Here is a 14797-nt window from a genome sequence, read left to right on the forward strand (position 1 = left end):
AGGTCTGCGCAGGTCTGTCCTGAACTCATGAGCTCGAGATACTCTGATTTAATAGAGCTGAATGAGCTTGTTTCTACTGAAGCTATAGCGACAGATGAACGATGCTAATTAACAGTAATCAGATTCTGCAGGTGTTGCTCATTTCACGCTGCTTTTATTTGAATTGTTCTGGTAATGATTGTTCTGGACATTAATATTCAATTATGTGGGTGAATGAAAAACACGTCCATATAATTGAATGATAGAATCGAATGAATGCTGTCTGGGTTGGATTACACTTTCATTCTCACCCTTATCAGCTCCTGCAGACGTTTGATAAAGGTCCTTCACAGGCTTCTTGGAATAAATTAAGGCTTCTGTTTCCTGTTCTGTGAATTTTCAGGGCGTTTTAAACCCGCCCAGATCCAGTCGCGTAGCCAATCACACGAAACAAGAAACGAGATCAGGAAGCGCTCTTAATTGTCTGGTAAGGTCTTTTTAACCAGATTAAAGCGATTACAGGAACTCAAAACACGTATCTGATAAAGAGACACACAGACTGTTATCTTTTCATTGACTTTAAAAAAACAAGTCAAGAAGTATGTTTTCCATCTATTTTTGTTAAACACAGATGCAGATCATTACCTGGAAGATAAATATTTATTAGTAAGCTTTTTTGCCGTTTGATTTAATGGTAGTTTTCTTTTATAGTTTTTTACTTATAATTAACATTTCTGACTTTGAAAAGCAATATGCATCACAGATAATAATGCAAATTATGTTTAATTTACATTAAATACCTAATGTTATTTTACTATACAACACACCGGCGTTTATTTATAAAATAACTGTCTACCAGAATATCTGAAAGATAATAGCCTACTGATTTCGTATGATTTTATTTTGTAATTATGCACCATCTTAGGCCATTAGTAATCGGTAGAATTAAAAAAAGGTATAACAATTTGAAAGTATATCATTAATACATCAACGAGGAGGTTTTTATGTTATGCGATCATTATTGCTATACTCTTATGTAATATTACTGGAGATGGTTGAGCTGTTTGTAATGATGGTAACTGTATTATGATGAGATAAAGTGTAGGACAGAAGGTCTGATGATGTAACGCAGGCTAACATGTGCTGAGACTCACTGCCAGCACACAGCTCATGTAGCTTCATGTGCTTCACTAACACTGTGTGTGTGTGTGTGTGTGTGTGTGTGTGTGTGTGCCGCTTCACAGCATATAGATTCATCAGTTATTAGATATTAGTTAATAACAGAAGGAGGGTGAATGTGGATGACTGCAGCGTGAGAGACAGGATAAACTCATCCATGATGCAAAACTATATTAGATTATGATCACTGTAATGATACACACAGGTGAGTCACACACACACACACACACACACACACACACACACACACACACACACACACACAATCTGCATGTTATATCACACTCATGCTATAAATCACAAACATATACAGTCATTTTCATTCAAAATGTTCAGGACCCTTTAAGTGTTCACATTTTAGCTACGGGGAAATCTACAAGGCAGTGCAAGAAATAGACGATGCTTTCAGAGATTTATTTTGACATTAACAAAAAGGAAAAAAAACTAGCATGCATGAATGCGGTTTTAAAGTCTTTTTTAAATGCCAGGCTCTGAAAATAGCTCTGTACGTAAACTCTGCAGTCTCGCGACCTTTTTTTTATGAAATACAGTAATATTTTTGTATGCACACTGTTTTGAAAGCGTGTTAAAGTTCTTGGCGCCGCTGCGTCCGCAAGGGAAGGGGATTCTGATTGGCTGTCGGGCTGACGTCACGCCCCTCGGCCACGCCCCCCGCGCGCTCGAGGGCAGGTGGATGCTCGTCTTCTCGTCACTTCTTCTGTCTTCTCCAGGTAAGACGCATCTTCTTCTCATTAATAACATTCACTCATTCATTTGTGTGCTGCCGTCAGTTGTGTGTCTTTTCGACCTTAAATGTTAACTCTAAAGAGAAAGACAAATCATTTTAAAGCGCTAGAGATATAGGTAAGTCTAAAATATATAAATGCTCGAATCAAAGTTAATTATTCGTAACTGTTTAACATTATGTAATGTCATTGTAATATTTTTTTAGTAAGTCATTGTGAAATCGATAGCAGTTCTCATTAGTTACGATTAGTCAATTAAAATCTAAGATGTAAATAAAATGGTTTTGCTAGTATTAATTTATTATTGTTATTAATTTAATAAACTGGCGTTTCTTATTATTAAACACATTTGAGTAAAATCGCTTTCTATACCATTTCTTCTCAGTGTAATATGAACTTAAAATGAGCATTATTTATTAAAAAAAACTATATGTTTTAAAGCATTTGCTACTGTTTATTACACTGAAAGTATGCTAACCGTTAAAAAAATTAATTAGCAACACTGAATCAAACCTTATACCATTTCTAATGTTTTAAATAAGTGGTGAAATCATTTCTAACGCTTTTCACAATGCAGTAAAAATGCAATGCATGGTTTTAACGAAACATAAACGTGAACTCTATTACCTTGTTTTTGTGAAAAGCAAATATTTTTAATGCATATAGTGTTCGAAAGCGTATTAAAGTGAATGAATCAGAGCTAATGACGTGTTAATAAAAGCACTGTTTGTGTGTTTTTCTAGTTTAGTTTGCAGTATAAAATGTGTAAAATGCTTTATACTGCCCCATATTACATAGTTTTCTAACTCCTTATAATACTTCATAACACTTAATAAAGCATTGTAAGCTTCTTAAAGATTTATAACACTTTAAAACTTTTTAAAATAGTTTATAAAGCTTCATAAAAACCCCAACTAGTTTAGTTCGTAGAACGTGTTTGAACAGAAGTGAGTGATGAGTGATGGTTTCGCTTCAAATATCAGTGTGCAGTAACCTACATAGAGAGGTCAAAGGTCAGAGATTAAAACTCACCTTCGTTAGTGCGAAGGCAGACTTCTGGAGGATGAACAAACACACGTGTGATGATGTTTAGATACGTCTGATCTGAACTGTGTTCTCCTCCCAGGAGTCGGTGTGAGAAAGCAGAGATGGGCCGGAAGGAGATCGACTGCAGCTGGAAGAAGATCACCAGCAACATCAAGGACATTTTCGACTTCAAGGAGGTCCTGGGCTCGTAAGTGCGGGCCGTTTCTTTTCTCTCGCTGAGTCAGAGATCAGCGGCGTGCTCGTCAAGGTGTTTTTGAGCGCTATTACAGGATTAGCAGCTTTATCTCTCAGAGGAGACACATGCGTTCCACAGCGGCGCTAATCGCAGCCTGAGACGCAGATTAACGGATTGAGGCCCAGGGGACATTTTTATCAATGAAGCCCTTCATCCTCTTGCTCCTGTTGAGAGATACAGCAGTCTTGAGCATTGTGAAGAGCTACGAAGTAGTCAGTTTATTATCTATTGAAAAAGTTAATACGGGTTAATGAAGCGAGTTATAAAGCATTGCAAAGCCTGCTAAACCACGGAGAGTCGTTGTGGAGTGCAACGGTATGAAGCTTCATCGGTTGTTATGTAAAGTGCTTTGAAATGTTATGAAGCTTTGAGAGAGACTTAATGAAGGGTTATTATAAGATGCTATGAAGCATTATGAAGCACTACAAGGTAAAGCTTGTATGGCATTCGTTTCACATGAGGATTATAAAGTTTCATGAAGCGTTATGAGCTTTTATAAAGTGTTACGAAACATTACGAGTTGTTATAAAGCATTACAAAGTGTATATAGTTTATAATATATAGTAAGCACTTATGAAGGTTGTGAAGCTTTAAGAGCTCTTACAAGACTTTAATAAAGGTTTTGAGGCATTATGAGATGTCATGAAGCATAATGGGGCTTTATAAAAAGTTAGCTTTGTAAGGCAGAAGTGAATTATTATGAGGCACTGTGAAATAAATTAGATCTTTATGATGGGCTACAACATCTCACAGTTCTTCATACCCTTTCATACGAGCTTATATTTTCTCTAAAAGCATCCTAACATAGCTTTACTTGAATCACTTCATAAGAACTTCCCAATGCTTCATAAACACGTCACAACATAACATTTAATGGTTCATCAATGCCTTAAAATGCTTTTTTAAACACTTCATATTACCCATATTTCCTTATAATACTTCATAACATTTAATAAAGTATTATAAGATCTTACAGTGCTTCTTATATATTTATAACACTTCAAAACTGTTTAAAATAGTTCATAAAGCTTTATAAAAAACCCAACAGCACTTCCTAATAATTTATTATACTTTACAAAGCATCCTAACACCTTATATAGCTCTGTAAAGCGTCAAAATGATTTAAAATTCAAGTGTTAGGAAGCTTCATAGTCATAATGAACCACTATAAGGCATTGGGAATTGTTATGAAGCTTTATAGTAAGTGGTTATGAAGTATCCTGACGTGTTATGACACTTTATGAAGCATCATATGCTGCAATGCAGTTGTATGCAGTGCTGTAAGACTTTGTGAAGTATTATGAGGTGCTACTAAATCATCTGGAGCGTTAGAAAGCTTTGCAAAGCATGTTAAGGAATAGAGAAGAATTAGGGGATGAAGCCTTGAGACAGCTTTCTGAGATATGGTCAGACATTATGAGTCATAAAGTGTTTTGAATGATCTGTAAGTTTGTTGAGCGTCTCAGTATTAGCACGTTCTCTCTCTCTGAGAGCGTTTGACAGCTGTCAATCTTCATCTGAGACAGACATCAGAGAACATCCTGACACTAGTCAATTAAAGGATTACCGAGGGGTGGATGTACGTGGGTTTGCCAAGCTACGCTACACCGCCACATTTGCCTCAAAACGTAAGTGTGATACGTCTATAGACCGATACTTGTAAGTTATGGATGCATTTTTTTAGAATGAACTTCTAGAATGAGTTCTGTAATTGGATTGTCAATTACAGCATGCTTAGAGAGTTGGCAAGGTCTGACTGACTTCACATAATCACACCATCAATGGCCAAACGGTGGCTAATGTGATAAACTCGGCTCTTTTACACCTAGATGGTTTGAGGATGTGCCAAGAGTGGTGAGAACATGTTGCTAGGCTGTTGCACTTTGGATGGTTGGTAGGGATTAAAGGCATTGTGGGTAATCGGTCATGAGGGGCAGCACTGGGTCTCTTATATAATGCACAGTAATCCTCCTCCTAGGACAGTTATTCATGTAATAGGTGGACTCAAGATAGAGCAGGTGGGTTCATGTCTTCACTGGACACATGCAGCAGGCCTTGTGCGGATAGATTACTGCTGATCTCCATCCACTGAACTTAAAGCTTGCTCCCTGCGAGAACATTCAGAGCTGACTGCAGTTGCTCATGTGGTTGAAATGATAATCTCCTTATGACTGTTTCTTCAGGGGCTCGTTTTCGGAGGTCTACCTGGTGAGGGAGAGAAAGACCGGGAACTTCTACGCCCTGAAGTGTGTGAAGAAGAAGCAGCTGCACCACTCGAACCTCGAGAACGAGATCAAAGTGCTGAAGAGGTGCGATAAAACCTGTTGCATGTGCTCAGTTGGTTTCATCAAGTTTTGAGTTTTGGGTATTTTTGGACAGGCCCCTTTTTGATATAGCTTCCCAAAGGCTAAATTATTGACTTAAAGAGTACAGATAATTCTGCTTTATTTCTGCAGATTTGAGAAAAAACATTTGCAAAAGCAGGTTTCAATCATTTCAATCATTTAAAAAACTGGTTGGTTGACATCAGTGTACAAATACCACGTGTATGTGCAGGAAAACTGTATACGGCATCAAAAAATACTATACCACTCCCCCCAGTGGCCGATTTCTCTCAGATTTCTCACAGACCTTTGGGGGCATGAGTCTAACAGGTCCACAAAGTTTTGCACCAATCGTCCTCCATTAGCCTTGTCTAATAGATAATTATTGATATTAACTCTCCTAAGAATCTTTCTGCACCAATTTAGTTCCAATCAGGCAAAATAACCTAGGAGTTGTTTGCAAAAGTAGGTTTTGCAATTAATGTGATCTACTCTAAAATTTGGCCAGGCTCACAATCGAATCTAAGACACTTAAACTGGCGGTTTAGGAGTTACGAGTGATTTTGTACTTTCGACCCATGAGACTACTGACAAAACACCATAAATCAGCTCCAAACACCACGTTCTTGATTCTCCTGAGACTCTCTCTTTGTCTTTTAGGATAAAGCATGATAATGTGGTGGGACTGGAAGATTTCTACGAAACCAGAACACACTATTACCTGGTCATGGAGCTGTACGTGATTGATAATGCCTAAAATATACACACAAACACAGTCCCACACATCTTCTTAGCGTCATTTTAACATGTTTTTGTGTGAAGGGTGTCGGGCGGAGAGCTCTTCGACCGTATTCTGGACCGAGGTGTTTACACGGAGAAAGACGCCAGCCGTGTGATCAAACAGGTCCTGGAGGCCGTTTCCTACCTGCATCAGAACTGCATCGTCCACAGAGACCTGAAGGTGAGAGAAGACCATCTCCTCATGCCCAAGGTTTTAATTAAACTATATTAACATCCCGGATTTTATCCGTCTGTAGCCTGAGAACCTGCTGTACTACAGTCCAGACGAGAACGCCAAGATTATGATCAGCGACTTTGGTCTGTCCAAGATGGCTGACCACGGCGTGATGTCCACAGCCTGCGGAACACCTGGATATGTTGGTACGAGTTTTTTATGCTATTAAACGTTATATATCGATGCATCAGGAATAGAGAAATAATTTTCTGAATGCATCACAAGTCTTTCTTGAGTTTTGAATAGCGGGTGGCGCTGCATGCTTCAGAAGCAGCCGTACTCTGCTCTCTACTCTCGTTTCCAAATCCTTACACACACTGACCTAAAATAATCATTCATAAAATTCGAGAAGGTTGAAGCGAATTACGAGGGTGTTCACGGTGGGCTGCGTTTACATTAAACTAGAGTCATAAAAACATTTTATGAGCCGAGGGGAAATTAAAAACTCGTTCTTCATGAGCATTTGAGTGTGTGGATAAAAACTAGAGTAGAGCGCCATCTGCTGTTAAAATCTAAGCTCACACTCAATTCCAGAGAGAATTGTGATGCATTGGAAATATCTCACAATCCATCAGTTCTGCATCAATATATCCTCACATCCCTAATATTTGAATGTATTTTTTGTTAGACTTCTTATAATGTTAATGGTTGCTGTGTTTCTCCTCAGCTCCGGAGGTTCTGGCTCAGAAGCCGTACAGTAAGGCCGTGGACTGCTGGTCTATCGGCGTCATAACCTACATCTTGTGAGTCTGGGCTCATGTAGACTCTTCTGAGAGACAATCAGTGCTGTGTTCCTTCAATCTCTTATGTGTTTTTGTAGGTTGAGCGGCTACCCGCCGTTTTATGAGGAGAATGAAACGCGTCTGTTCTCCAAAATCATGAAGGCAGAATATGCCTTCCACTCGCCGTACTGGGACGACATCTCTGAGTCAGGTGTGTCTCAGACGCTTCATACACACGGCAGCTATAGAAACATGACATTACTGCCACCTGGAGGTCATCGCCTGTACTGCAACATCAACTCCTATAGCCATTATTCAGACGTGGATGTTTTTGCCCTGTGAATAATTGTGATTAAACCCTCTTTATTTTGATTTCTGCAGCGAAGGACTTCATCAGACACATGCTGGAGAAAAACCCGATCAAACGCTTCACCACCGAACAAGCTCTCAGTCATCCATGGTGAGAAACAAAACAATCTTGGTGCTGTTTGGCATTCAGAGTCATGAATAAATCTTGCTTAAACATATGGAGGTAGATTTTTTGAAACAAATAAAGTGATTTATTAATAAACATACCAATTAATTACCATATTGATATTTAAATAAAATACATAATTAAACAATGATTTAAAAAAATAAAATTTTCAAATAAATATTCATGTAAAAACGTTCATTATGAATAGACATACTTATGCATTAGCTGCTAATATTCAACCAAAATAATGCATAAAACATGCAGATTCATAATTCAGTATTCATACTCTTTTAAGAATAAACCTAATTTTTGAAATAAGAATGCTTCTTAATAAATAATCACAGATTCACAAAACATGCATTAAATATTACTCAGTGTGTAAGTTAGAATGCAGATTAATAAATACGTATTCAGATTTATGAATTAAAATATTTTTTGTTTTGTATTAGCATAATAGCAATAAACACGGATTCAGAAAAAAATGTGAGCCGTGATGAACGAACATACTTTTGCATAAATAAAGCGATGGGTATATTTAAAAAAGATTTAAGAATAAACATTCATTAATGAAATTCACAGATTCATGAATGAACAAATATACAAATGATCATATTTAATAAAAACTTGCAGATCGATAAATAACCTGCTGGTTGATGAATGGATGTTTTGCAGGATCAGTGGAGACACGGCTCACAATGATAACATCATTCATTCGGTCTGTGAGCAGATACAGAAGAACTTTGCCAAATCCAAATGGAAGGTGAGCGGGAGAGTAAATCTGATTCGTTCAGGAAGCACAATACAGACAGTGTGTTAAACAGATGGCTTTGATTGCTCACTGCTGGAGTGTGTTTTTCAGCGGGTCATTAACGCCACGGTGGTGGTCAGTCACATGCGACGGCTCCAGATGACCCACGCTGACCCTCCGACCCTGGCCCCAGCCCCGCTCATACAGGTGCTGGACGTCTCTTCATCTACCGGCCCTCCCCCAGATGAGCTGGACACCAACGGGAACCCCTCGTGCAGTCACATGACCCTGTCGCCTCACGCTGATGTCAGCAGGGGGCGGGGCCCGCTCAAGGCCAGCAACAGCGAGCCGATGCACGCCCTGGTCATCTGTGAGACGGGTCAACACGCCTACCGCTCCGAGTCCGACCTGCCCTGCGCCGCCAGCAGGTGAAAACCTGCCGCCAAACACTGGATATAATACCGCATTTTACTTGAGTCCATTTTAATGAATCGATTCATACCTGACAGTAGAGAACTGCTTCATACATTTGATTCAATTATTGATTCAGTTAATTCAATTCATCGATTTAAGGAAGAAATTTAAGATTAAGTGACTCAATCAGCTGTGAATCAACTTACTGAATCAAATGGGTCGATTCACTAAACCGAATCAGTCTAACAAATTCAGTGAATCGACTCGCTTGGTTAAGTGAATCGACTCTTTTGATTCAGCAAAGTCGATTCCCAACTGATTCAGTGAGTTAATTCATGACTAATGAGTTGATTTATAACTCTGTTTCAGTGATTCATTCGCATCAACACTTCTCCTTGTGGCATGTTTCTAAATGTTTTAAAACAGAAAAAAACGAATGAATATTGCTGTTTTTAAACTGCTGCAATGTACTGCTTTTACTGCTTTTTTTGTATTTTATATATAGATTTATATTATATTAATATTTATTTAAAAATGCTTAGAAACTACAATGATAGTGTATGCGTATAGTTTGTAAGTGTTAATACATTAAGCACTTTTAATTAGTTCTGTTGGTTAACTGCATCCAAAATAAATATTTTTGGTGTATATATTATATATGTATATATGTATTTTTGGTGTATATTTATTATGTATATTGAAATACACACATACAGTATATTTTTAAAAAGTATTTACATGTTAATTTATAATGTATATAAATATATTTAGTATATAACAGAATGTTCTTGAATATATGCATGTGTATTTATATATACATAGTTAATATACACACACACACACACACACACACACACACAAACAAAACTGCTTTGAAAGTTTGAATTGAAAAAAGAATTTCAAAGTAAAAATGGATGTCATCTATTTTTTTTCAGATCGGACAGAGTGACTCATAGCATGGATGGGCGGGGCCAGTCTCTGCAGACCGGGGTTTGTTCTGTGATGTAACGCTCTGATTGACAGCTGTCAGTCAAATGAAGTGAGTAGGGCTTGTTCCCGCTGCTTTGAGCGTGTGCTGACGGCCCAGGTGTGTGACGTCTCTTCTTCTTCTGCGTCTCTCTCAGATCCTCGTCAGGTGTGTGTTTTTCTCGGACGGCTCGGGGGCCGACGCTCGCCGGACCCTCACGAGTGCCAACCTCAAATCTTCATCTCTCACTAGCGAAAGTGTCATTTCGAGGAGATCGAGAACGTCATTTCTCTCAGGAATTCAGGACGAGGCAGGTTTATCGCATTATTATCTGTATATTCACGTACGATAGTCGTATTTGGGCCGAGGGCGGTGCATCATGGGAAGGGCGGATCACATGTGCCACTGTTTTACTGTGAACAGCTGCAGGTTTGACTGTTTTTAATATGTTGAAATCTTATTTTCTTATTGCAAACTCATACTCGCTGCTGTAATCTCTATATTTATGTTTTGTATATGCATATAAGATGATTGTATCTGTTATCTAGGGGCTTATTACACGCTCTGCTGTAACCCATAAACACGCTGCTATATATCTGTATTAAAAAACATAAAATAAAATGATTTACATACCAACTTAATATCCTGGAGTGTTTTAATGTCACTTCATTTTGCAAGTTGCCTATGTCTGGAATTGCGTGCTCGTATACTATATACTACATCATCTCCAGTATGCATATTTTTTGCTTTTAAAGTTGAATCATTTTCCTATGTGCTTTTGTCTTCTATTCAGCTTTCATTTATTTTAGTGTCAGTTATACACATTTAGTGAACAGAATTGACTAATTTAGTGAATTGATTCGGTAGATTCAGCTAATCAGTTCAATGAATCGATTCAGTGAACCGACTCACTCCATCCACTATTTGATTCAACAAGTTGTTTTGTGGCTAATTCAGCGATTCGATTTTTAATTAATTAGGTGAGTCAGTTCATAACCGATTCAGTGATTCATTCGCATCGCGACTCAAAAATGTTCACTGATTTTTAATACGATGGCTGAGGTAAAAATTAATTTATGTCAGTAATCTTTGTGTTTCAGATCAAATAGAGCGTCTTTTATAGTATTAAATAATATTTTAAATTAGCTTTTTATTTTTTTTCAGTTTTACTTGAAGCTTTAAAGTTTTAGTAATTGAAATTTTATTTTTTACTTAAACTATTTTTAATGATTTTAGTTAAAGACAACGCTGTTGCACATCGCATACTTCCTTTAGTAAGCACTCTAGAGCGCGCACTATGTAGTATGCTAGTATTCTTCTATAAATATTAACACACACTCCCAAAAAGTTCGTGCAGACGCTTCACTTTATTAGTGGTTTTGCTCTTAGTGTTGTTTCGGGAGAGTGTTGTGCTCCTCAGCCCTGGCATATGTTCAGGCTGGTGACTTTATAGCGGATGTCGTCTCGGAGTTTCTTCACTTGATCGTCCAGACCGCTCAGTATTGCTGCGTTCTGCTGCAGCTCCGCCGCTCCCAGACGAACAGACTCCTCTTTATCTGAAAACACAGTCGGTGAGCATAGGTGTGTGTGTGCTCTGAGCGTGACGGGATGTGTGTGTGTGGTGGGCGGTACCTTTCAGAGCCTGCATGATGTCGCTGGTGTCCGTCATCAGAGACTCCGCCTCCTTCTGCAGCGCCCGTAAGTGGGCGGAGTCTTCTCCTGCCTCGGTGTTCTCAGCCGCTGCTCTCTTCAGTCGCTCAAGCTCCTCCTTCAGCTCTTCCAGCTCCTGAAACACCACAATTAATGTTGAAATTACCCACAAAAAGTCACTTAAAGTGATTATTGTTTTTATTTTAAAAGCAAAGGTAAGTCATAAGGTTTGTAATACTGCAGAAATCATGATAAACAACAGCATGATACTCTAAATGGGAAGGTAATAGTCATTGAATCATTCGTTCAACCAATTTGTTTAAACGGCTGATTCATCGAATGAGTCACTGCTTGATTCATTTAAAAAAAAAAAAATTTAACTGAAGATGATAAATGTAATCATTATTTCTTATTTGCATGCATTTATAAACTATTCAATTCCAACTCAATAAACTATATTTGAACAATAGTTTAACAGTTTATACAATTTATTCATTTATGCGCATTTACAAATCAAGACGTTACAAATCACTGATTAAATGTTATATTGAATACATTTATATATAAAAAATGAATACTAAAATGAAATGAGTAGCTTGAGTGTCGAGTGTTTCCGTACCTCTGCCGCCTGTTCGGCCTCGTCTTGAGCGGAATCGGCCTGATCCTGAGCTTCGCTGGCATGCGTTCTTCCCGTGGTTGTGTCCTTTCTCAGGTCGTCCAGCAGGGGGCGCATCTCATCCAGCAGCCCTGTGACTCCCACAATCCCCTGCTCAGCGGGCAGCAGCGCGTCCTCTATCTGGGGCACGCAGGACATCGGTCACGTCAGCGCGAGTCTGGACGTTATTTCTGTGTTTTGTCGCTCAGATCTCAGACTGACCTGTTTGACGTCGTCTTTGACGTTGTTTGTGATGTTGGTGATCTGATAGATTTTGTCTTTCAGCTCATCGAAAATATCCTCGTTGTCGTCCATCGTCTTGAGGATGCTCTCAGCGTCCTGCTGGATACCGAACGCAGAGTCTCTGCAGACGACAACGATCGAGAACGTTACAGAAATACTGAACGAACACCTTACAAAATATTACACGTTTTGTTAGCATTGTTAGCATGTGTTGTTAGCATGTGTGTTGTGTAACATGTTGCTAGCATACATTGTTCCATGTGTTTGTTTACTTTTGTTGTTAGAGTGTGTTGTTAGCATGCATTATGGTGTTAGGATGTTATTAGCGTGTGTTTAAGTACCATGTATTGGTAGTGTGTGCTTGTGTACTGTGTGCAGCTATCATTGTCGTTAGCATGTGTTCTGTGCCACAGCTGCAGCGTGTGTTGTGTTAGCGTTAGTGTGTTATTATGAGTCGTCAGTCTGTGTTAGTATGTTGTGCATATGTTGTGTGGTTAGCATGTTGCTAACGTGTGCGGTTAGCATGTGTTGTGCACTGTGTGTTGGCATGCCATTAGAGTATGCTATCAGTGTATTAGTGTGTATTGTTAGCACGTGTTGTGTACCTTGTGTCATTAGCGTGTTTTTTTGTGACACGAATTGGTCGTATGTGTTGTGTACTGTGTGCTTTTAGTGTGTTCTAACATATATTGTTAGCATGTCGTTAGCATGTGTTGTTAACATGTTCTGTGTACCATGTGTTGTTAGCATGTTGTGTTGCGTACTATGTGTTGTTATTAGCATGTGTTGTGTAGAGTGTGTCCTAAGTGTGTTGTTAGATTGTGCTGTGAACCTTGTGTCGTTAGCATGTTGTTAGCATGTGCTATGTACAGTGTGTTCTTAGTGTGTGTTGTTAGCATTTGCTATGGTGTGTTCTTAGTGTGTGTTGTCAGCACGTGCTGTGTATTGTGTGTTGTTAGCATGTTAGTACCGTGTGTTCTTAGCCAGTGTTGTCATTGTGTGCTGTGTACTGCATGTTGTTAGCATGTGCTGTGTACATGTGTTCTTAGCCAGTGTTGTCAGAGCGTGCTGTGTATTGTTGTGCTGTTAGAATGTTGTTATTGTGTGCTGTTAGCATGTTGTTAGCGTGCGCTGTGTACCGTGTGCTGTTATCATGTTGTTATTGTGTGCTGTTATCATGTTGTTAGAGTTTGCTGTTAGCGTGTTGTTAGCGTGTGCTGTGTACCGTGTGCTGTTAGCGTCTTCCAGCAGCTGTCTGGCGTTCTCCAGCTGCTCTCTGCTGTTCTCCAGGACTCTGCTGCTGTCGGGCAGTGAAGATGCCAGATCCTGCAGCTCCTTTAGCTTCTGCTTCAGCTTCTCCACACTCAAAGGAACCTGAGCATCCAGAACAGCCTCACACACCCGCTGCACCTCATCAGGGTCTGAATGAGGCTCTGAGAGACAAAACAAGAGCAGACTCCAGTGTGAACGACTGCTGAACCGCTTCACAATTATAGTGCATACTTGGCAGTGTGCAGTATGGCAAATAAAGTAAAAACCCACCTGACAGGAAGTCCCTGAGATTGTTTATGAAGTCTTTGGTGTCCTTCAGGTCTTCATCCACGTCGGCTTGCACCTGCTGGATCTGATTGGCCAGCTCGTCTGTGGACAGTCTCACCCTAGTGACCGAGTCTTCAGCTTCCTGTATCTGTGTTTCAAAAGGTGTGTGTGGTTTAAAGTCATTGTAAAATCTAAAGTGACTAGTCTAATCAGTCTTACTAGCTGGTTGTACCATCTTTATATTTCATTGGTAGAGTTTTATTTTTTACAATTGTGCCCTTCAATATTTACAATATTCTAAATTATATTTAGAATATTATTATATTTATAAGTAATGTTTAAAGTGCAATATTTAATTAATAATTATTGAGGCCATTTATTTTTTTACTTTTCCATAGTTTTGCCTTTTTGAAATTAATTTTCAATAATATAATATTTTCTTATATATATTTATACTATCTTTATGTAATTTTATAATATTTATTAACATAATTTTCAATTATGTAATGTTAGAAAAATGTAATATTCATTGGTTTTTAGATTTTGTATTAATTTCCACTTCTATATCTTTTTAATAATCATGAGGTTTTAAGGCTTTTTTTTGAATGTTCATTTCTCATAATTTCTTTATCTTTCCAAATTGCAATTGTATTTTTGATAATTCTGGATTTTTTATGTTTTTTTATTTGGTTTGTTACTGTTTGTCTAATATTTACATGTCCAATTTAGTTTTAGTTGTCATTATTAGGTGTATATTTTGACTTTTTCATATTTCATATTTTTCATACTTTTTCATATTATTATAACTCTTTTTCTTTATTTTTCATTATTTCGAATTGGTTCTTATTTCTAATGTAAT

The 14797-nt window shown here is 38.3% G+C and overlaps 2 protein-coding genes across 4 annotated transcripts in view; one reads left to right on the plus strand and one right to left on the minus strand.

Annotated features, from left to right (window-relative positions):
* The first annotated feature begins 6 nt into the window (after positions 1-6).
* camk1ga (calcium/calmodulin-dependent protein kinase IGa) lies at positions 7-11056 on the plus strand. 3 transcript variants are annotated; one of them, XM_043223660.1, is made up of 14 exons: positions 7-1363; positions 1741-1889; positions 3031-3138; positions 5370-5495; positions 6171-6245; positions 6333-6471; positions 6548-6671; positions 7193-7268; positions 7346-7458; positions 7629-7707; positions 8395-8482; positions 8582-8898; positions 9820-9923; positions 10009-11053. In XM_043223660.1, exons 3-13 carry the CDS (start codon positions 3053-3055, stop codon positions 9890-9892), a joined length of 1296 nt encoding a protein of 431 aa, XP_043079595.1. In that variant the 5' UTR covers positions 7-1363; positions 1741-1889; positions 3031-3052; the 3' UTR covers positions 9893-9923; positions 10009-11053. The 3 variants fall into 3 exon arrangements, with proteins under 3 accessions (XP_043079595.1, XP_043079596.1, XP_043079597.1); XM_043223661.1 differs by having other exon boundaries at positions 7-466; XM_043223662.1 differs by lacking the exon at positions 7-1363 and having other exon boundaries at positions 1834-1889; positions 10009-11056.
* Positions 11057-11199: 143 nt separating this feature from the next.
* Positions 11200-14797, minus strand: part of lamb3 (laminin subunit beta 3) — an 11077-nt gene continuing 7479 nt past the window's right edge. The window contains 6 exon segments of the mRNA XM_043223590.1: positions 11200-11407; positions 11484-11637; positions 12121-12297; positions 12379-12520; positions 13625-13832; positions 13942-14086. Of these exon segments, the coding sequence (XP_043079525.1) occupies positions 11268-11407; positions 11484-11637; positions 12121-12297; positions 12379-12520; positions 13625-13832; positions 13942-14086 (966 nt within the window). The 3' untranslated portion in view covers positions 11200-11267.

The sequence above is a fragment of the Puntigrus tetrazona genome, chromosome 22 (genome assembly GCF_018831695.1).
Source record: "Puntigrus tetrazona isolate hp1 chromosome 22, ASM1883169v1, whole genome shotgun sequence".
Lineage (NCBI taxonomy): Eukaryota > Metazoa > Chordata > Actinopteri > Cypriniformes > Cyprinidae > Puntigrus > Puntigrus tetrazona.

What these genes read in the sequence shown, in the direction of transcription:
- camk1ga (XM_043223660.1), top strand. Translation starts at nt 3,053, where the DNA reads ATGGGCCGGAAGGAGATCGACTGCAGCTGGAAGAAGATCACCAGCAAC. An exon ending in TATTACCTGGTCATGGAGCT is followed by an intron (nt 6,246 to 6,332) that starts GTACGTGATTGA and finishes TTTTGTGTGAAG; the next exon opens with GGTGTCGGGCGGAGAGCTCT. An exon ending in CAAGCTCTCAGTCATCCATG is followed by an intron (nt 7,708 to 8,394) that starts GTGAGAAACAAA and finishes GATGTTTTGCAG; the next exon opens with GATCAGTGGAGACACGGCTC.